Source organism: Ornithorhynchus anatinus, chromosome X1, assembly GCF_004115215.2.
Source record: "Ornithorhynchus anatinus isolate Pmale09 chromosome X1, mOrnAna1.pri.v4, whole genome shotgun sequence".
Classification (NCBI taxonomy): domain Eukaryota; kingdom Metazoa; phylum Chordata; class Mammalia; order Monotremata; family Ornithorhynchidae; genus Ornithorhynchus; species Ornithorhynchus anatinus.
This window is the reverse complement of record NC_041749.1, coordinates 100,638,430-100,660,867: the sequence shown is the minus strand read 5'-3', so window position 1 is coordinate 100,660,867 and position 22,438 is coordinate 100,638,430. Positions and strand designations below refer to the sequence as shown.

Genomic DNA, 22,438 nt, shown 5'->3' with positions numbered 1-22,438 from the left:
AGAGAGAGAGAGAGAGAGAGAGAGAGAGTCAAGGATAATGCCAATGTTATGGGCTTATGAGACAGGAAAGATGGTGGTCCTTTCTTTTCCAGGTTGTAACTCTGCCTCCCACCCCTGATTGTGGGAGTCCCTTAACGCTCAGTTCTGGGTCCCCTTCTAGTCTTCATCTACATCCACTAGCTTGGATAACTCATTCTCTCCAATGGCTTCAACTACCATCTCTAAGCAGAAGATTGCTAGATCTACATTTCTATTCCTGATCTTTCTCCTCTGCAGTTTCGTATTTCCTTCTCCCTTCAGGACATGTCTACTTGGATGTTCTGCAGACACCTCAAATTTAACATGTCCAAAACAAAACTCATCATGTTCCCTCCCAAATCCCATCCTCCCCGTGACTTTCCCAACAGTGTAGACAGCACCACCATCTTCCCTGTATCTCAAGCCTGTAACCTTGACATTATCCTCAACTCATCACACATTCAACCCATATATTGAATCTGTCACCAAATCCTGTCAGTTTTACCTTTACAACGTTTCTAAAATCCCTATCCCTCTCCTCTCCTGAACTTTCCCATCACTGTAGATGACACAACCATCCTTCCTGTCTCACAAGCCCGCAAGATGACACAACCATCCTTCCTGTCTCACAAGCCCGCAACTTTGGTGTCACCCTTGACCCCGCTGTCTCATACATCCCACATATCCAATCCGTCATCAAATCCTGCCAGTCTCACCTTCACAACATTGCCAAGATCCGCCCTGTCCTCTCCATCCAAATTGCTACCATGTTAGTACAATCACTCATCCTATCCTCACTGAACTACTGCATTAGCCTCCTTTCTGACCTCCCAACCTCCTGCCTCTCCCCACTGCAGTCCATACTTCACTTCGCTGCCCAGATTATCTTTCTACAGAAACATTCCGGGCATATCACGCCCCTCCTCAAAAATCTCTAGTGGTTGTCTATCAACCTCTGTATCAGACAAAAACTCTGAACTATTGGCTTTAAAGCTCTCTATCACTCACCTTGCCCCTTCCTACCTAACCTACCTTCTCTCCTTCTACATCCCAGCCCACACACTCCATTTCTCTGGTGCTAACCTTCTCACTGTGCCTCGATCTCACCTGTCTTGCCGCTGACCCCTGGCCCACATCCTACCTCTGGCCTGGAACACCTTCCCTCCTCAACTCAGCCAATCACTCTTCCCCCCTTCAAAGCCCTACTGAAGGAGCACCTCCTCCAAGAGACCTTCCTAGACTAAGCCCCCTTTTCCTTAGCTTCCCCACTCTGTGTCACCCCAACTCACTCCCTTTGCTCTTCCTCCTGCCCCACAACACTTACGTGTGTATGTATATATATAATTCTATTTATTTATATTGATGCCCGCTTACTTGTTTTGATGTCTGTCTCTCCCCCTCTAGACTGTAAGCCCGTTGTGGGCAGGGATTGTCTCCCTTTATTGCTGTATTGTACTTTCCAAGAACCTAGTGCAGTGCTCTGCACACAGTAAGCTTTCAATAAACACGACTGAATGAATGATTAAAATCTGCCTTTTTCTCTCCATCCAAACTGCTACTATGCTATTACAAGCACATATCCTATCCCTCCTTGACTACTGTATCAGCCTCCTTGTTGACTTCCCTGCCTCCTGTGTCTCACCTTTGAAGGTGGGGAGAGTGGTAGTCTGTCAGTTATGAAGAGGGAGGGAGTTCTAGGCCAGAGGGAGGACATGGGCTAGGGTCGGTGGTGAGATAGATGTGATTTGGGTACAGTGAGTAGGTTGGCACGGGAGGAGCTATGTGAGTGAGCTGAGTTGTAGTAGGAAAGCAGTGAGGTAAGGTAGGAGGGGAAAAGGTGATTGAACACTTTAAAGCAGATGGTAAGGACTTTATATTTGATGTGGAGGTGGATGGGGAACTACTGAAGGTTTTTGAAAAGTTGGGAAGCAGTGACTGAACTTTTTTAGAAAAATGTTTTGGTCAGCAGAGAGAATTAAAACCTAGAGTGGGAGAGACGAGAGTCAGGGAGGTCAGTGAGGAAATACATTTTATTTTAGGCACAATTGATTGCTTACTTACTGCTATATGCAGTTATTTGTTGGCAAATTGGCATTGGAGATCTGTATTCTCATGCTCTTGATTCTGCCAGTGGGAAGGAAATTGATTTCTACTCTGATGTGTAGTTATGGTGCTTTTTGAGTGCTTACTTGTGCCAAGCACTGAGATAGATACAAATAATCAGACTATTGCATTAAAAGTACCTCAGTCACCTAAAAGAGTTAAGATATTTCCCCCAGGTCCACCCACTTTATTGGTTTCTTGCCAGAAGCAACTGATTTTAAGCTCTCTCTCATTTCTTTAATCTCTCCTTGCCTAGTCAGCAGTTTGGTGTTTACTGGGGATTCTGGTCTGTTTTCTATTTCTGTACTATGTTATATGTCACTGTTTGATGTGATTTGGTAAATGCTTTTATTGTCATGAAATTCCCCATGCCTATTTTTAAAACATTTTGAAAGATACACAGTCGGTTGTGGTTTTTACCTAAGTTTGCTATTATCTTTTAGTTTTAACTGGACAAAGAATGGAAATCCCATCGATTTACTCTCTGACCAGCGGATAATTGTATCAAATAATTCAGGAACATTTAAGATTCCAAATGAGGGAAATGTAGCTGACTTTCAAGGGAAATATCGCTGTTTTGCGTCAAATAAATTAGGAACTGCCATGTCTGAAGAAATTGAATTTATCGTCCCAAGTAAGTTTCTGAAATTAAAATATACTCGTATTGTAATTGTCATCTTTACTGAGGACCTTGGTGGACTGAATATTGAGTAAGTACTGAACGCTAAGGTGCTGTATGGGGATCAAATCACCTACAAACTATTGATTTAAACTAAATGTGCATTGTCTCAGTGACTCTGCAGCTTACACTGAATATTTTATTGGTGTGGTATCAGTCTTATTTAGTAACCAGGAAATTGAATTTTATGCTCATTGTACTTGGTTATTCTTTGAGCTCTAAGCATTCTTTTTCCATACTTCAATCATTTTATTCAATCATGAACTCTACGTGCATGGAATGACTAGGTGCATCTGATTTTTTCACTGCTCTACTTTCATGTGTATATGAGGTAATAGTTGAGCAATAGAAAATACCTCTTTCTTTACAGAATAGCCTGCTTCCACTCCGGCAAGTGATGTAGAGAGTTGAGTAATTCCTCAAACAATTGAGACCACAGTTCATTATTACTGAGGAGAAAGAGGTAGATTGGAACCAAGTGATTTTATTAATTTATCAAACTCTCCTCTTCATTTTGTCTATGTAGACAATCATAGGTTGAGGCCACATGGACCAAAACAGGTATGCATGTATGGTCAAATCATTTCCAGTTGATTTGCGGCAATAGGTTTTTATTGCAGTTTAATCAGATTATCTGCTGGAAGTTATTTGTTTGAGACAATGCAAGAAGGGATTTATCCAATTAGAGTACACCCTTGAGCCGGGTTCTGATTGGCCTGGGTGTAAGCCTGATTGACACTTCACATCTGCCCATTTCAATTTCCCTCCTGCCCTTCTCTTTCTAGAAAACAAAGTGCTTAATAACTGGAAATATGTTTACTGTATTCTTTCTTTGTTCTCAATATAACTATTTTGTTAAACTAAAATGCTACCCAAACATCACCTGGTACATTGTTTCAAATTAAACACATTAAGTGGGTAGCATAGAATTATTTGTGAATTGAAAAGTGGGCAAATTTCTTCCCTTCTAAGAATTGTCCTTGCGTGTCATTCTTTGCCTTTCCTGCTTTTTGTCTCCTTCTGAATTAATTTATTTTCATGCTTTTCCTCACCCTGAAATCTTTCAACATTTCCAGTTTTGTCCTCCCACTTCTCACTCTACTTCTCCTTTCCCCAACCTTTAAAGCATATGACAAATACAGTTCCTCAATACCACAGCAACAGGAGAGCTGGAAGTGAGAGGGAGGAACAGATCCAGGAAACCCCTCTTCTCCCCACTCCTCCAACCAAAGCACAGGACTGGGTTCAGGCAGTTAAGCAGATGTCAGAGTTCTCAGGGAAGACCTGGGAGGAAGACAAGTTGCATGTTGCTTCACAGATATTCTCTTGTCCGCCTGGCACTTTCCCCATTTCTTTAATGTCCTGGATTTGGTTTTCCCTTTGTTGATTCAGATGTAAAACATAGATTTACAAAAAGAATATATCCACTCAAATATATGCTTATTTAATGCAGTCCCATCCCACCTGAGCACCTGCTCTACCTTTTGTATTAATGAGTCCAAAACTGAAGCCAAAGCAGTAAATTGAAAAATGCTTTTCCAGCAGGCTATTTAAATTTTCATTTAAATGATTTATCTTTTCTACAAATATCACAGTACTCATCCAAAAGCCAAAAAAGCACTGCGATGAATCTATTTATTTTATCGGTTTGTTTCTCCCTGTCACCCTGAGGTCATTCCCACAGTGAACAAACTTCCAACTGTTCAAAAAATCCAATCCATCAGTCAGTAGTATTTATTGAGTGCTTCTTCTGTGCAGAATGCTTTACTGAGTGCTGGGGAGAAAACAGTAGAGTTAGCAGATGTGACTCTTGGCCTCAAAGACCTTACAATCCCACAATAATTAACAGCCACTGCAGGGGTAGCCTTGTTTTCAATTCACCAAAAGGAGGAGATGAGGGTAAGGCACACTACTCTTTTGTTATAATGCAGCTTATGGCTCTGGCATTGCCCTTGTACCCCCTATCAGTCCACCTAGACTCTGCTAACTTCTTGAAGGTGTCCAGGGTGACAACAGGCTGGGAAGATGGGAATGGGAAAGTGGAAGTGTTTCAGAGGCTCCCTATCAAACATGGCAATATAGATTCTAAGCACACAGCTTTCCTGGCCTGAATTCAAAGGCAGAATTAGTGCCCGTGCCTCCGTGAAGGATAAGCATATCCTCAGCCAGGTATCCTGAATCTGTTAAGCTTAAAGGGGAGAGTGGCGTGAGCCAAATGTTTCACAGTAATTCCAATTTCTGGTGAACACATTGCCTCAGCCTTGGTACAAATCTCCATCTTGGTCAGAAGGATAGAAATCATTTGAACAGGCCTTTCTTTGCAGCCAGATCTATACAAAATGGGCTGTATTCTGCCACCCCAAACGTTGCTTTCCCTCTGTATATCGCTTGCCAATATATCAATCAAGGAATAGAAGCTGAAGCCACTGGGTTAAATTAGAGCACAGTATTTTCATATTCCAGTGTTCTCCCAAGCCCCTGGAATTAACTTTGGAAAAGCAACTTTTGGGGAGGTCCCAAAAGGAAACTGAAGCACTTTAATGCCATTTGCCCTTTCCCTAGGACCCCTGCTAGTGACAAGAGGACTAAACCTCAAATTGCTATTAGTGATTTTCTACCAGACACCACTGAGAAATATTCTCAAATATTCAAGCCCTCCCTTCTATTTGATTTTCTCTCAGATACAAAGTCAAACTTAAAACACGGTGACATTACTGCCACTTAGGAACTATGAAATACATTTTCATTACTGTCATAGCGGTGAAAGCATGGGACTGGGAAAAATAGTCTCCCCTCCCCAAACTCGAGCAGGGTGACCCATTGCCCATTGTCCCTCGGTGGGGCCAAACTCGGGGTGATGGAGGCAGCGATGGGATGGGGGTGACTTCTTGTGACTTCTGTCTGATTTTCAAATTGGTTTCCGGGTTCTTCCTGCAGTGCCTTTTCCTTTGGGGAATTTCTCCCAAAGTGTGTTCATTCCATGGGAAGAATCCCCATGTTCAATAGAAACTAACTCCCCTAAAAGCCCATGAGTTCACCCTAGAGTGACTAAGTGCAGGTCACTGCTGTTTGGGCAGCAGTTGGTGAGAGGTATTCTTCTACATACGTAACATTTGCGTGAGCATCACCACCTTCCTCTATCCACTCGGGTGTACGACCCCTCCCAAACGATGGGAAGAACGGCCTACCGGCAGCAGCCGTTATGGCTGCCGTGCGGCTAATAGCAACTAGTGCTTCCCTTGTTACTTGCTTCTGCCACCGCTGCTGCACTTCTTCTGGAATCCCCAGAGGTCATGACTCTACCAAGAGCTCAGCAAGAAGTAGATTAGGAGCCTAAGACACGAGAAGAATCAGAACCTGCTGCCACCACCGCTGCTGTTCCTGCAACTATCAAAGCCACCTTGATGCTTTCACCAGATTTTGACTGTTGCAGCCAAGATGAATATGGCATTAGAAGTAGTAACTCCAGCAGTTTTTAGTTGTTTCCCTGCTTCTACTTCAATGCTTTCCTCTCCAGATGAGGAATTTGTCTTGGGTGAGTATCGACTCCATAACTCACTGGCAAAGTCAGGGAATTCTATTAGCTGATATATATGAGAGGACTTGTTGCTGTCTGGGTTGCCATCTCTGATCATTCTGATTGTTACAGAGATGGCGACCAGAAGGTGATTGGCCTGGAAAACTGAGGGATGTGGGTTGCACATGCTGTACGCATCCCTTACTCCCCCAATGTTTCCCTCCCACCTCCCCACCTGCCGCAGTCCTACCTCCTGGAGGAGCAGGACTGTGGTGAAAATGGCCCAAGAGGGCCAGTTACCTTTCCCCCTCCTGGCTACCCACCAGGCTGCATTATTACAGCCTCAACCCCGCCTCCCACAGGAGCGGGACCGAGAGGGCAACCAAAGTTGGCGGAACCCGCAGAGGTCCCGCTTTCAGCCAGGACGGCCATGTTAGAGGTGGCAGAGGCGCCCAGGAGCCGAGCCAAGTGGCAGAGGTGAGTCTCCCTCCGTTTCCGTCTCCCCGCAGGACTCCGTGTGTGTGTCTCCCTCTGTGTTTGTCTCCACCCTCCTGTGTGCCTCTCCCTCCTTGTGTGTCCCTGTCTCTCCCTCCCATCTGTGTGTCTCTGTACTTCTGTCTGTGTCACACCCACAAGAAGTACAGGTTTTGTTGGCTGGTGATAAGTAGTCTCACAAAAATAATGGTCTCTCATCTCCAGCTTCACATTTGAACAATTTACTTTCTAACACAAAAATTCACAAATACCAAGTAGTATGCACACATGAACAGTTTGGGAAAAAAGAATCCAAAGAATAAAATAAAATATCACCAAAAATTGGGCCATGGCCATGGCCATGAACACTGTGTACTTCAACTGCATTATAGAGGAACTACTGTATGTGGTTTCTCATGCTGCCTCTACTGCCCAGGAAAGCCAAATTATACATAGGTGAAACAAGAACTCACCAGAAAATGAATAGCTTTGAAGTTGGGTGGGTATGTTTTCCAGGGATGGTGGGCTTTACTGTATTTTGGCATATAGCACCCCTAAAAGGAGCATGGTAGTATTAAACACATGCTTTAACCATGAATCAATCTTTGTGTAGTGTCAACAGGGAATCTAGTGGAGGGGGTTGGAACACATCCCCTTTATGCCCTATTTAAAGAAGAGTGCACAGATGCCAATTTCGCTAATAATGTCTTTATAGGAATGAGGTGGGGGGCTGTAGAATAAGTCTATTTCCATTATTAGCCGCAAATGAACCAAAGAAGTGGAATTTGCTTAGCTGCTGCATGCAACTTTGAATCATAAATGTTTGATCAAGGCAAGAGGTACTGCTCCTATTTGTCAGTATACGGGGATGCTTAAGGATAAATTGTGCTGATTTTTTTTTTTCCTTAGGATAAATACATTAAGAGTTTTCAGGCTAGAAGACAGGTTAACATCATTCATTTTATGTACAAGGCAGATTAAGTCCCAAAGAGGAAATGGAATATATTGACTTTCGTAACAAGTTATACAGTATATAAGAGCAGAATAATTAACCAGTCAATCAATAGTATTTATTGGCAACTGCTGTGAGCAGTCCACTGAACTAAATGCAAGGGAGAATACAATAGAGTCAGAAGAAATGATCTTTGCCTTTAGAGAGCTTTACAAAACAGTGCGGGGGATGCAGGTATTAAATGAGTAACATACAGAAGAAGAAAAAAGAAAAGTGGGTATGTAGATGAGTAAGTTTTAAAATAGAAAGGTATGTGTAAAAAGTGCTTAGATGGGTTTGAATGAACAAGTGTATAGATGGTGCAGAAGTGCTGAGCTATTCAGGCTAATGATTCAGAAATTCCAAACGGATTGGGAATTATTTTCAAGGAAAATTTAAAGTACTTAAAACTCATTAATCCAGTTAAGTGAACAGAATAAAAGATCAAAGGGCAATGATCTTTTTGCATAAAATACATGGTATATTCTAGAAGATAATGATTAAGGATTCAAAGCTATTGGTAACCATAACAACAAAAATATACTTTTAATAATGGCAGAAAAAACAGTTGTCTCACCTGTCAATTCATTCCCTGAGAAAAGCGAAAATCAACTACAATAATAGAAAAATCATACCCCTCCATTTCATAATCCAAGCGCTTAGTCCGGTGCTCTGCACATAGTAAGCGCTCAATAAATAGTATTGAATGAATGAATGAATAATCCCAGCACCTCTGCATTCTATTATGGTTGTGTGCATATGAGCAAAACAAAGTGGAGAGTTGAAGTAGATATTAGAGCGGGAAAGAACAGCACCTGAACAAGTCCCATGTCTCCAGGCAAGCGAAAGACTTCACTAGACAGGGTTGTGTAGACACTTTAGCCTTGTTCAGTCCCATTCTTTCCTCCCACACGGAAGAATGCAACCGGGGACCTGGATTTAGAAAATGCCTCAAATCCCCTGGAAACTCCTTCAATTCAACAGACCAAGAGCATCAGCAGAAGTTTTCGATGGACACAAGGAGCTGTTATATCTGATGGCAATCTCTGGAAGCAGTACTCACATGAAGAAATGCAGATATTATGAACACCTGCAGAGTTAGCACAGATCTAAAGTCCAAAGTTATACACCAACCATTTCCAGGGGAGTTCTACATGCCACCAAAAATTCAGCAGGAACACAGAGTTCAGTGCTACCTAGGCAGCACACTGTCCAACAGTATACAGATAGGCAAGGAAGTCTCTTCGTGAGCTCACCGGCCTGTGTGAGAAGATCATCACATCAAGTCGCATACCAAACTAACAGTATGTAAACCTTCAATGTGGCTGCAAGACTGGGACCTAACACAGTCTTCCCACTGGCTTCTGGGACACTTTAGTGTCACCTACAAGTCATACACCAAAGGGCAACAGAGGATCGCCAAAAACAAGGCGCTGGAACACAACCAACCTAGCAGGATTGAGGAAAGGCCTACTGAAGACAACTTCATTGGATGGGCCATATGAGGTCAATGGATGACAATGGATATCATCTCTAAGATGGGCTGAAATGCAATAATAATAATAATATTGATTGTGGTATTTGTTAAGTGCTTACTATGTACCATCACTGTACTAAGTGCTGGGGTGAATACAAGTAAATTGGGTTGAACACAATCCTTCTCTCGCATAGGGCTCACAGTCTTAATCCCCATTTTACAGATGAGGTAACTGAGGCACAGAGAAGTGAAATGACTTGCCCAAGGTCACACAGCAGACAAGTGGTAGAGCTGGGATTAGAACTCAGGACTTTCTGACTCCCAGGTCCGTGCTCTATCCATTAGGCCATGCTGCTTTAGGGAAAACAGAACTGGCATTTTAAAGATGTGGTGTATCTTGTCTCAAAAAATGCAGTAAACATTGTCAGAATGAGTTTGGCAACAGAATAAGATCAAGCTTCAGGCCACGTTGAAGGTCTTCAGAGCTGCACTGACACCCAGTCTTCTTCAGGGTTGTGAGACCTGGAGCTGCTACAGACTGCTCATCAGGTTTCTTAAGCAATTTCATCTGTGACACCTATGTACCATGCTTAACATCAGGTAGTGTGGCTAGAAAAACCGCTAAATAGCCTGTGGTCTAGAAAGGAGTGACTCTGTTTGAGCAGAAACTTGGAGGGGTTTGTGAGGCTGGGGGCTGACCATAAGCAACATCTGGCACTGCAAATTATTCTGTACTGTCCCAAGAGCTTAGTACAGTGTTCTACACCCAGTAAGCGCTCAGTAAATACGATTGAATGAAAGAATGACTGAACACAGAAGTAGAGAGGAGATATTCTTTGTATGTGCAAGGCATGATGTCAATCAATCAAAATTTATTGAGTGCTGACTGTGTGCAGAGCACTGTGTTAAGTGCTTGGGAGAGTATAATACAATAGAGTTGGCAGTCACATATTACGTCAATGAGGATAAAGATAGGGGCACAAATGAAAGGGAGGGGAATGTGAGTATCCAAGTGCTTAGGAAACACAGAAATACTGAAATGGCAGTGGGGAGGAGAGGGAGATAGTAGGGTTAGGAAATGGAGGATTAATATGGGAAAGCCTCCTGGAGAAGATGTGATTTCAGAAGGGCTTTGAAGGTGGGGAGAGCAGGCATCTTCCTGATCGATCAGCAGTCAATGAAGCGTATTTATCGAGCACTTACTCTGTGTAGATCACTGTCCTAAGTGCTTGGGAGAGTACAGTGCCATAAAACTGGTTGACACAATCCCTCTCCACAAGGAGTTTATAGACTAGAGGGGGATGTGACAGAGGAGGGAATTCCAGGCAGAAGCAAGGGCTTGAGCAAGAGTTTGACAGAGAAAGGAATTAGGTTCTAATTCTGGCTCTGCCACTTTGTAAATTTTATTTTAAAAACTTTGGTATTTGTTAAGTGCTTATTTAGTGCTGGGCACTGTTCTGAGTGCTGGAGCTAGATCCAAGGTAACCAGGATGGACACAGTCTTAATCCCCAGTTTTTACAGGTGAGGTGACTGAGGCCAAGTGATGAAGCTGGGACTAGAACCTAGGCCCTACTGACTGTCTTGTCTGCTCTGTGACCTTGGGCAAGTCACTTCATTTCTCTGTGCCTCCATTCCCTCATTTGTAAAATGGGGATTGACTGTGAGACCCATGTGGAACATAGACTCTGTCCAACCCAATTAGCTTGTCTCTACTCCAGCACTTAGTACAGGGTCTGGCACATAGTAACATTTATAACAAATACCATTAAAAAAAAAAGAATGAGATGAGAGTGAGGCATAGTAAGTATGTTGGCTTGATGTGGGTAAAGGAGTGAACCCTGACTGCTGGAGTGCAATAATAATAATAGTAATGGTATTTGTTAAATGCTTAACTATGTGCCAAGCACCATTCTAAGTGCTGAGGTAGATACAAGGTAATCAGACTGTCCCATGTGGAGCTCACAGTAATAATCCCCATTTTACAGATGAGGTAACTGAGACACAGAGAAGTTAAGTGACTTGCCCAAGATCACACAGCAGACAAGTGGCAGAGCCGGGATTAGAACCCAGCTCCTCTAACTCCCAAGCCCGTGCTCTTTCCACTAAGCCACGCTGCTTCTCTGTGTAGTGGGAGAGGAGCAAGGATAAGTAGTAGATGAGAGAGCTGATTGAGGCCTTAAGGCCAATAGATAACCTTTCTCACATCTGCATGTAAAATTAAAATTCCCTCTCAGTGGTGTCTTATATGAACACAGTGGACTGAGGTGAGACTGCAGTAAACAAACTGCATGGCATGTGGCAATCGAGAGAAAGGAGAACTTTTTGAGTATAGGATTTAGAAAAATTGTGCAGTCAAGGGATACATTCAGAAATAAATTTATGCACCATCAGTTCTCTCATAACATTGAGAGGAGGAGTTCTCTGATAACACTGGACAGGGTTACATTCATGAAGAATCTCCCATTGAGAAACTTCCATTGTAGTGCGCACACCTTGATTGACCCTGCACACATTCACACAACCATTTCTTACATTTTGTTCTATCCAGACAGAACTTGCTTCAACTCCCCAAAAGATTTCTGTCTAAAATCAAAGTGAAACCCTGCATTCCAAATTAGCTGACTGTACTGCAAAGAGGAAACACTTTTTTTTATAGCCAAGGACTATCTTTATACATCCCCATAAGGAACATAGTACTATATTAGGTGCCGTGGGATCACTTATTTTAGATTAGACAGGCTATGCCCTCAAAGAGCTTCAAATACAGTAAATTATTTTAAAAGGCATTTTTGGAATTGTGTGACCAACTTGAGATTCATATATCATTGAATAGCCAGTTTAATGAGCTAATAAACTTAACAATAATAATGAAAACAGTGGTAATATAAATATTTAATAATAATAATTATGGTATTTGTTAAGCACTTACTATGTGCTGAGCACTGTTCTAAGAACTGGGGTAGATACAGGGTAATCAGATTGTCCCACGTGGAGCTCACATTTTTTAATCCCCATTTTTTTACAGATGAGGTAACTGTGGCACAGAGAAGTTAAGTGAGTTGCCCAAGGTCACACAACGGACTCTGGCCAAGCACTGTACTAAACACTAGGACAGATACACTACAATTGAACACAGTGTCTGTACTATATGGGGCTCTTAGTCTAAGGGGAAGGGAGAAAATGGGAATCAACTCCATTTTTATAGGTGGGGAAACTGAGGCACAGAGAAGTTGTGACTTGCCCAAGGTCACACAGAGGCAAGTGGCAGAGCTGGGGTTAGAATCCAGGTCCTCCAACTCTCGGGCCTGTATCCTTTCCACTAGACCATGCTCCTTCTCTAAGACATTGAGTGGCTCGTAGAAGACAGAAAAGTATGGTCTATGTCACTCCAGGCTTCTGGAGTTAGGGTGGGCTCTGTGGCACAAGACCCTGCCAACATCTCACCACCAGTCATCATGGCACAGAGCCCCATTCCTTCGAGGAATAAATGGGGAAAGGAAGATGAAATTCTGTAGGACATTCTGAGCATTTGAAAGGTTGAGGTAGTTCGAACCAAGGGCAGTCTGCCTGGAGTGATGAGGAGCCTGGGGACCATCCCCTCCCAGTAATGGATTACTGCTACTCCATTTGTTGTTCTGGTTGAATCATTCCTGTTAAATGCATTTTGAATTAATTGTTATTTGAATTCACTATGTTATTTTTTGTGGTTGGTTCTGTCTTCCTCACTCCTCTATTATGAGTCCCCCACAAACCAGGACCTGGGTCTGAATCATGGTCCTTGCATTTCCCCAATGCCAAGTACAGGATTTTACATATTGAAAGTGCTCCATAAATGCCAAAATGCTTGCAAGCAAGCAAGTTTTAGTACCACAGCTCTCTCCTGAAAACAGCAATATAGCCTGTCATCTTTTCATCATAGCTCATTCGGTGTTATAGCTACTTTGTATATGGAGGAGAAAGAGAGAAGCAAAAGAATTAATTCTCAGAGAGAAAAAGGAACATCATCATTAATGTCACCAATGACATTTATTGAGTGCCTAATGTGTGCAGAGTACTGTACTAAGGACTTGGGAATATATAACAAAAGACACGGTCCCATTGTCATGAAGGCGGGAAGCATTGAACTTTCAAGATTTGGGGGTTTTCTTCACATTCTAGTCCAGTATCAACATCCTTGTCGTCATCACAGGCATTTATTGAGTGCCATATTTGGGAGATTACAAACAAGGAAAGATGCATAAGCACTGATTTAGCTCTTTGGTATCCCAGAAAACTGAAGATAAGTAGTGGTCTGAAAGCAAATCATTCCCACATTGAGAGAAGCAGTGAAAGCTTTCAGAAAACTCTGCACCCAGTCCAGGTGCACATGAAGATAGTCCTTTGCCATACTGATCTGCTTGTTACGTTAAATATGTTTAATTGTCTGCAAATAAATAGTGATTAATTTCTGCTTCAGCAGAAGACTTGGAATTGCATGTGCCAAGAAATTCCTGCCCTACAGGTCTGTGTTTATCCATGATGATCCATATTCATTCCACCCATGTATTCAATCGATCACCAAATTCTGTCAGCTCTACCTTCACAACACTGCTAAAATCTGCTCTTTCCTCTCAATCCAAACTGCTACCACGCTGATCCATGTTTATCATGGATCATGTTTATCTTATAACTCATTATGGGTCGTATCAATCAATGAATGGTATTTATTGAGAGCTTACTATGATGATGATGATGATGGTATTTGTTAAGCACTTACTATGTGCCAAGCACTGTTCTAAGTGCTGGGGGGGGATACAAGGTAATCAGATTGTCCCACATGGGGCTCACAGTCTTCATCCCCATTTTACAGATTAGAGAACTGAGGCACAGAGAAGTTAAGTGACTTACCCAAAGTCACACAGCTGACGAATGGCAGAGCCAGGATTAGAAACCATGACCTCTGACTCCCAAGCCCATGATCTTTCCACTGAGCCATGCTGCTTCTCTTTGATGTGCAGAACACTGTACTAAGCGCTTGGCAGAGTACAACAGAATTAGGACCATAAGGAATTTATGGTTTAGAAGGGGAGGTAGACATTAATATGACTAACTCAGTAGTTTATAATATAAAATTGAAAGCTATGTACATAAGTGCTGTGGGGTTGGGGGTGGGGTGATATATCAAATGTCCAAAGGTCACAGATCCAAGTCTGTAGATGACGCAGAAGGGTGAGTGAGCTGGGAAAAAAAGGACTTAATTGGGGATGGCCTCTTGGAGGAAATGTGATCATGATAATGCACAGAAGGTGGGGAAAGTGGGAAAGTGTTGGTCTGGTGTATATGGAGGGGTAGAGAGTTCCAGGTTAGGGAGAGGAGGTGGAAAAGGGGCTGGCAGTGAGATAGACAAGATCTGGGCACAGTGAGTAAACTAGCACTAGAGGAGTGGAGTGTGTGGGCTGGGCTGTAGGAATAATAACGGTAATAATTATGGTATTTGTTAAGCGCTTACTACTTTTCAGGCACTGTACTGAGCACTGGGGTGGATACATGCAAATTGAGGTGAACACATTCCCTGTCCCATGTGGGGCTCACAGTCTCAATCCTCATTTTACGGATGAGGTAACTGAGGCCCAGAGAAGTGAAGTGACTTGCCCAAGGTCACACAGCATACAAGTGACAGAGCTGGGATTAGAACCCATGACCTCCTGACTCCCAGGCCTGTGCTCTATCCCCTATGCCCAACTGCTTCTCATAGTAGATCAGCAAGGTAAGGTAGGAGAGGGCAAGCTGATTGAGTGCATTAAAGTTAATGGTAAGGAGTTTGTGTTTGATGTGGAGGTAGATGGGGAGACACGAACTGAACGTTTGTGCCGAAAAATGATCCGTGCAGCAGAGTGAAGTATGAACTGGAGTGGGGAGAGACAGAAATCTGGGAGGTCAGCAAGAAGGCAGATGCCATAGTCAAGGCAGGATAGGATGAGTGCTTGGATCAGCAAGGTAGCAGTTTTGTTTGAGAGAAAAGAGCAGATATTAGCAATGTTGTGAAGGTTGAGCTGACAGGATTTGGTGACCAATTGAATACATGGGTAGAATGAGAAAGGTGTCAAAGGTTACTGGCTTGTGAAATAGGGTGATTAGTGATATTGTCTACAATGATGGGAAAAATGGGGGGATTACAAGGTTTGGGTGGCAAAATAAGGAGTTCTGCTTTGTACACATTTAGTTTGAAGTGTTTGTGGGACATCCAGGTAGAGATGTCTTGAAGACAAGAGGAAATGCAAGATTGCCAGGAAGGAGAGAGGTTTGGGCTGGAGATGTGGATTTGGGGATCATCTGCATAGAGATGGTAATTGAAGTCATGGGAGCGAATGAGTTCTCCAAGGGAGTGGGTGTAGATGAATAATAGAAGGGAATCTAGAAGTGAGCCTTGAAGGACCCTCATGTCAGAGGATGAGAGGCAGAGGAGGTGCCAGCAAAAGAAACTGAGGAGTGGTCAGAGAGGAGGAGAACCAAGAGAGGACAGCAACAGTGAAGCCAAGGTTTGATAATGTTTCAGGGAGAAGAGGGGGGGCAGTCTGTAGTGTCAAAGGCACCTGAGAAGTCTCGGAGGGTTAGAATAGAGTAGAAGCCATCAGATTTGGTGAGAAGGTCATTAGGTACCTTAGAGAGGACTGTTTCTGTGGAGTAAAGGAGACGGAAGCCACATCAGAGGGGATTTAGGAGAGAGTTGGTGTACAGCAAGTGGAAACAGCAGGTATAAACAAATCTCTCAAGTAGTTTGGAGAGAAATGGTAGGAGAGAGGCCATAACTGGAGGGAGCTATGCAGTCAAGGGAGAGTCATTCTAAGGATAGGGAATACAATAAGCATGTCTGAAAGCAGTAGAGAAGAAGCCAGTGGAAAGTGAATAGTTGAAGATGGCAGTCAAGGTTTGGAAGGATGAGGTCAAAAACACAGGTGGAGGAGTTAGGTTTGGGGAAGAGGCAAAAGATCTCATCTTGAGTTACTGCAAGGAATATAGGGAGGGGGAATTGAAGAGGAGCAGGAGAGATTGTAGGAAGATCACTTCATTTATTCATTCTTTCATTCCGTTGTATTTATTGAGTGTTTACTGTGTGCAGAACACTCTACTAAGTACTTGGAAAGTACAAAACAGCAATAAAGAGAGACAATCCCTGCCCACAGTGGGCTTACAGTCTGGGTCGGGCGGGGAGACAGACATTAAAACAAGTGAACAGGCAACAATATAAATAAATGGAATTATATTTATATATATACATACATATATATACACATACATATGTCCATAAGTGCTGTGGGTGGGGGGAGACCAAAGGGAGCAAGTCAAGGTGACGTGGAAAGGAGGGGGAGCTGAGGAAAAGGGGGTTTAGTCTGTGAAGGCCTCCTGGAGGAGGTGAAGGGAGGGAAGAATGATTGGCGGATTTGAGGAGGGAGAACGTTCTAGACCGGAGGTAGGACGTGGGCCAGGGGTCGGCAGTGAGACAGGCAAGATCGAAGCACAGTGAGAAGGTTAGCACCAGAGGAGCAGAGTGAGTGGGTTGGGATGTAGAAGGAGAGAAGGGAGGTAAGGTAGGAAGCGACAAGGTGATGGAGAGCTTAAAAGCCAATAGTGAAGAGTTTTTGTTTGATACAGAGGTTGTTAGGCAACCACTGGAGATTTTTGAGGAGGGGGGTGACATATCCTGAAACATGTCCTGAACGTTTCTGTAGAAAGATAATTCAGGCAGCAGAGTGAAGAATGGACTGAAGTAGGAGAGGCAGGAGGTTGGGTGGTCAGAAAGGTGGTTGATGCAGTATTCCAGTAGGGATAGGATGAGTGACTATACTAATGTCGTAGCGGTTTGGATGGAGAGGAAAGAGAGGAACTTGGCGATGTTGTGAAGGTGAGACCTACGGGATTTGGTGATGGAGTGGATATGTGGGTTGAATGAGAGAGCCGAGTAAAGGATGACACCAAGTTTACAGGCTTATGAGACGGGAAGTATGGTGGTGCCATCTACAGTGATGGAAAGTTTTGGAAAGGATGGGTTTGGGAAGGAAGATAAGGAACTCTGTCTTGGACATGTTAAGTTTGAGGTGTCTGCAGAACATCCAAGTAGAGATGTCCTGAAGGCAGGAGAAGATGCAAGCCTGGAGGGAGGGAGAGAGAATATCTCTGCATAGAGATGATACCTGAAGCCGTGGAAGCGATTGAGTTCTCCCAGGGAGTGAGTGTAGATGGAGAATAGAAGGGGACCGAGAGCTGAACCATGAGGGACCACTACAGTTAGAGGATGGGATGGGGAGGAGGAGCCGCGAAGGAGACTGAGAATGAACGGCCAGAGATATGAGGAGAACCTGGAGAGAATGGAGTCAGTGAAGCCAAGCCATCACTCCTGATGGCTTCAATTTTGTTGATGAAGAATAAGGCCAGGTCATTAGGTGAAAGAAATGGTGGGGGCTTGGAGGCAGGAAGCTTGAGGAGAGGATAAAATGTCTGGAACAGCTGGTGGGGGCAGTGGGTATGGGAGTGAATTAGGAAGAAATATTGTTGTCAGAACTTGGTGGGGGTTTAAAGGAAAGAAAGTCCTGATCTGCAGCAATTGATCTGTACACCCACTGGGTAGTGGGCAGGTTAATCTACTAGGTGGTGACTCATGTCACTCCCAGTGTGGAGGAATCCACTTGTTCTGAGTTGTGAGTGAATGGGCTAGCACTCTTAAGTCCTTAGTTGTTGATGGGTGATTATTGACACATTATTATCACCTTAGCCACTGTCCTACTTCTTTGGTGGGGTGGGGCACTGGGGTCTCATGTGTGGAGGGGTGGAGGGGGTGATGGGATAGACGATTCCTTCTTTGTGCAATCCCAAATCCCCCATGCACTGATGGGGAGGTGGGGATAGGGGACATGCGGCATGTAGTTCTAGGCTCCCAGTGCATGGGGCGGGGCAGGGAGGGGGAGTCAGATGATTCAATCGGCATCAGAACTATTGATCTGGAAACACATTTGTTGGTTGATAAGCAGTCTGTTTAGAACTTTGTAGAGAGGACAGTTGGATCCAATCAAATCTGGTTATTACAAAATCAGACTTGAAAAAATCTGGATTAGTGAAAACAGGCATACTCTAGCAAATTAAATCAAATCTGTAGAGAGAGTTTCAGTGGAAAATTTTCTTTTGAATGATTTACTTTGGTTTGGTCAAACAGCTGTTTGCAAATCTAGTGGAAAAGTTATAAAGTGCATTAGCAATTATGCCCTCCTCACAGGATGTGACTCCATTTTGTTTTTTCATTCTTCATTTTAAAAGCTCCTGTTGTCTAAGCCTCAAATGGAGAGAAGGTAATGGTTATTCCACCTTCTAGAACAATTTTGAGAGGCTGCTACTCATAATACACAGCCCAGATGGTCATGATTTTTTAACTCTATGTATACCTAGTAGTAACAGAAAGAGGCACCTGGTGTCAGGATCTAGTTATATCCTACAGTATGTAACAAGTGATTTGGTGAGAATTAAAAAAAGAGATCTGTCATGTGAGCCTGATTTCTAGTACTCTCAAGATGCAATGCAAATGTATACCTAGAGAGTAACAGAAGTTGGGATGACCATATTTAAAAAAAATAATTTAAACAAAAAATAGGCATCGCCAGTTCTTTCTTGCAGCATTAGAGTCCCTGTGTTCAAAGAAAGACCCATTGCACCACAGTCTATGCAGGGTGACTAACCTCTCATCTCCCCACCCCATTCTCCCTCCCTTCTGCATCACCAATGCACTTTGGGTCCATCCCAGCTAAGCACTTGGATACTCACCCCACCCGTACAACAATTATGTAAATAGCCTTATACTCTGCTGCTTCCCCTAGCTATAATTTATTTAAATGTTTATCTCTCCAACTAGATTGTAAATCCTTTGAAGGCAGCAATCCTTTCTATCAACTCTCTTGTATTGTACTTTCCCAAGCACTTAGTTATGTACTCAGCACAGAGTAAGCACTCAAATACTATTGATTGATTGATGAATTAATTAATCCCCAGGTGATAGAGCCCACTAATGGACTGTGCTAAAGATTGATATTGACTTTTCCTTCCCTGGCTGCTCTAGTCCTTACCATGTAGGAATTACCTGGAAATGGAAGTTCCCTGGCAGGCACTGCTAAAATGATTCTGAGTATTGGATTTTGCAGGTGGCTGATTTCATACTACTACCACTAATAATAATTATGGTATTTGTTACATGCTTACTGTGTGCCAGGCACTGTATTAAGTGCTGGGGCAGAAACAAGCAAATCGGATTGGACGCAGTCCTGTCCCTCATGGGGCTTACAGTCTTTGTTTCCATTTTACAGATAAGGTAACTGAGGCACAGAGAAGCGAAGTGACTTGCCCAAGGCCACAAAGCAGACAAATGAAGGGGTCAGGATTAGAACCCATCACCTTCTGACTGCCAGGCCCGTGCTTTATCCACTATGCCATGCTGCTTCTCTATACCATGCTGCTTTATGAATTTGCTTTATTGGACTTCATTTTATTTCCTTGGGATTAGGACTTATAGAGCACAACACACATATATTTGTGCAAATTAATGGGAAAAACCACAGAGCCTTAACACCCAATTTTAGTTTCATAAAATAAATGTTCAGCACAAACATCAGTTGATCAAGGATATTTCATTGATGAAATAGCCATGTGATTGTATAAAGAATAGTGAAACCATTTTTCTGAACTTGAAAAAGTCTTGAACTATACACAGTGCTCCTTGCCATAAAGAGCCTCAGAGAGTTAACACATTAAAAAATGATTCATTGTAACTGGTTTGTTATGTGGAAGAGAGAAATGTCAGCAAATTCCCTCAGCCTCAGGTGCGGGGAAAAAAAAGACAACAAAAAACCCACCCTTTCACAGGAGAGTTATCAGCTTCTTAAAGAAGAGCATTTTTAATGAGCATTTGGGTTATTACCCTTTCAAGAATAATGACAGTCTGTTGTGTATCACTTTGGGACATGGTATGACACATTGAAATAATCACTGATATTGGAATCACCTGATTTCTATAGCCAAGCCTCCAAAGCTAAGGGGCATCAGGGAACATTAATGACAGGTATCCAGGTGGAGTTATTTTTCAAATTTCAACTCATTTACTTTTCACATAAAAGTTTAAGTTTTGACATTTTGCTTGGAAATTCACTTTGACTCTTCTGGTGACAACTGACTTATCTTTCATTTTGGTTACCTGGGTACTTCTAAGCTGACCAAAATATATATGGTTCACTTAGGACTTATCTGGAAAGTGGAAAAAAACAATGGTTTGAAATACTGCAAACTTTTTTGGTTCAAAGAGCAATTTGATTTTACAGATTCTTTAATTGGGAGCAGTTAGTTAAGAGGCTTCTCTGTGTTCATTTTAATGGCCATAAACAGGTTGCCTTTGATAGTTTCTCTGCTCCTACTTTTGATTTTGCTTTCTTTTTAGGTGGCTGTCTTCCCCCTACTCTCCACTATGTTTAGCAGTTTAAGTGAACTGATGCTGTGGACTAAGCATTTGAAAATCATAGCTCATTGTGGGCAGGGAATGTATCTGTTTATTGTTGTATTATACTCTCCCAAGTGCTTAGTACAATGTTCTGCATACAGTAAGCACTCAATAAATACGATCCAATGAATGAACAGTTGTAGCTAAGAGGGAGAGAATACATAGCTGGCTAAGAAAATACAAATGTTTAAGATTGTTCCTTGTCTTACTGTATCAGGTATACCAAAATTCCCCAAAGAAAAAATTGACCCTCTTGAAGTAGAAGAAGGTGATTCAATTGTTCTGCACTGCAATCCCCCTAAAGGAATTCCACCTTTACACATCTACTGGATGAATATAGGTGAGCTGTGTTTGATTACACCAACTATGGGAATCTTTTCCTACATTCTTTAAGGAAAAAGAAAGGAACCAACACCACCTCCTCATTATTTTTGTAGTAGATGTGAGAATGAGCCCTTGTGTTTTGGAATATGACCATATTCTTTTTAACTAAAGCAAATTGGAATATGCCCCTAACTCTTTGAGAAATGGAATAAATAAATGTAAGGGTGCAATTGAAAATTCTGTCAAAATAATACATGCAGTTTAGAAGCTGCAGATAATATGAGATGTGAAGATTTGTGTTTTAAGCGTGGGTAATGTGGTCTGCTTGTCTGTCTCTGACTCTGAAGAGAGGGTCACTTGTTATGGGTAGAGGGTAGAACTTCTGCCCCCTTTGTGAACAGAGGAAATTTTGCCAGCCTATATATCTTCTCAAACTATTTGCAAGTCTGCTAATTAATGCCAAGACAGGGAACCACTGTAAGGAAGGCTATGACTATTGGTTATTTCTTTACGTTAAACAGACATTAAGCTTTCCTCTATGAAACCTTCACAGTTGAGGTGCATGGGTTTGCTAGACCAGGAACAAATGTTATTTTAAAGTCAAAACTTCAATAGAAAACCATAAATTTGAACAGCTTTACTTAACCAGGAAGTCTTTTTTGTTTTTCCCCCAAACATAGATCTATTTCATTAAAGTACACTGGGGCACATTTAAAGTGTTCTAACATTACAAGACTGTGGCCTAAGTTGGAATTCACACATTTGGATAGCAAATGCCGCTGGAAGTGTCAAGTAACTAATTTATTAGTTGAGCCTTTGCCTCTTTCTCTTTGACAACTTGCACCTTAAAAAACAAAAAAACAAAAAAACCTGCATTATAGGAGAATGTTAGCAATAGTTGGATAAGGGCTAGTTGTATTTTTACTTGCCATAACATAATTATTGTTTCTTTCCAGATTTGCAACACATTCCACAAGATGAAAGAGTATACATGAGCCATAAGGGTGATCTGTACTTTGCAAATGTGGAAGAAAATGACAGCCGAAGTGATTACTGTTGCTTTGCAGCATTTCCAAGACTAAGAACTATTGTACAGAAAATGCCAATGAAACTGACTGTGAAGAGTTGTAAGTCGAAGTAGCTTATTTTTCATCATCAGTGACTTTGAACCCAAACATACATCATTTGTCCAATATCATTTGACTGGAGAAAATAAATTATATTGATATATTTACCCTTCTATTGTTATCTCAACTACTGAAGCTTCCCCTTGATGGGAAAAGCTTCCGTAGCCATAAGCCTCCAGTGTTTTTTTTCCATGGAGCCAGAAAAGCAAATCACAATT

The 22,438-nt window shown here is 42.4% G+C and overlaps 1 protein-coding gene across 8 annotated transcripts in view; it reads left to right on the top strand.

Moving 5' to 3' along the window:
* The window catches only part of CHL1 (cell adhesion molecule L1 like), a 217,245-nt gene that overhangs the window by 118,789 nt on the left and 76,018 nt on the right, over positions 1–22,438 (top strand). For all 8 annotated transcript variants that reach the window (XM_029050965.2, XM_029050963.2, XM_029050958.2 and 5 more), the window contains 3 exons: positions 2,565–2,755; positions 20,987–21,109; positions 22,050–22,220. In XM_029050965.2, coding sequence (XP_028906798.1) covers positions 2,565–2,755; positions 20,987–21,109; positions 22,050–22,220 — 485 coding nt within the window. The remainder of the gene's footprint in view (positions 1–2,564; positions 2,756–20,986; positions 21,110–22,049; positions 22,221–22,438) is intronic.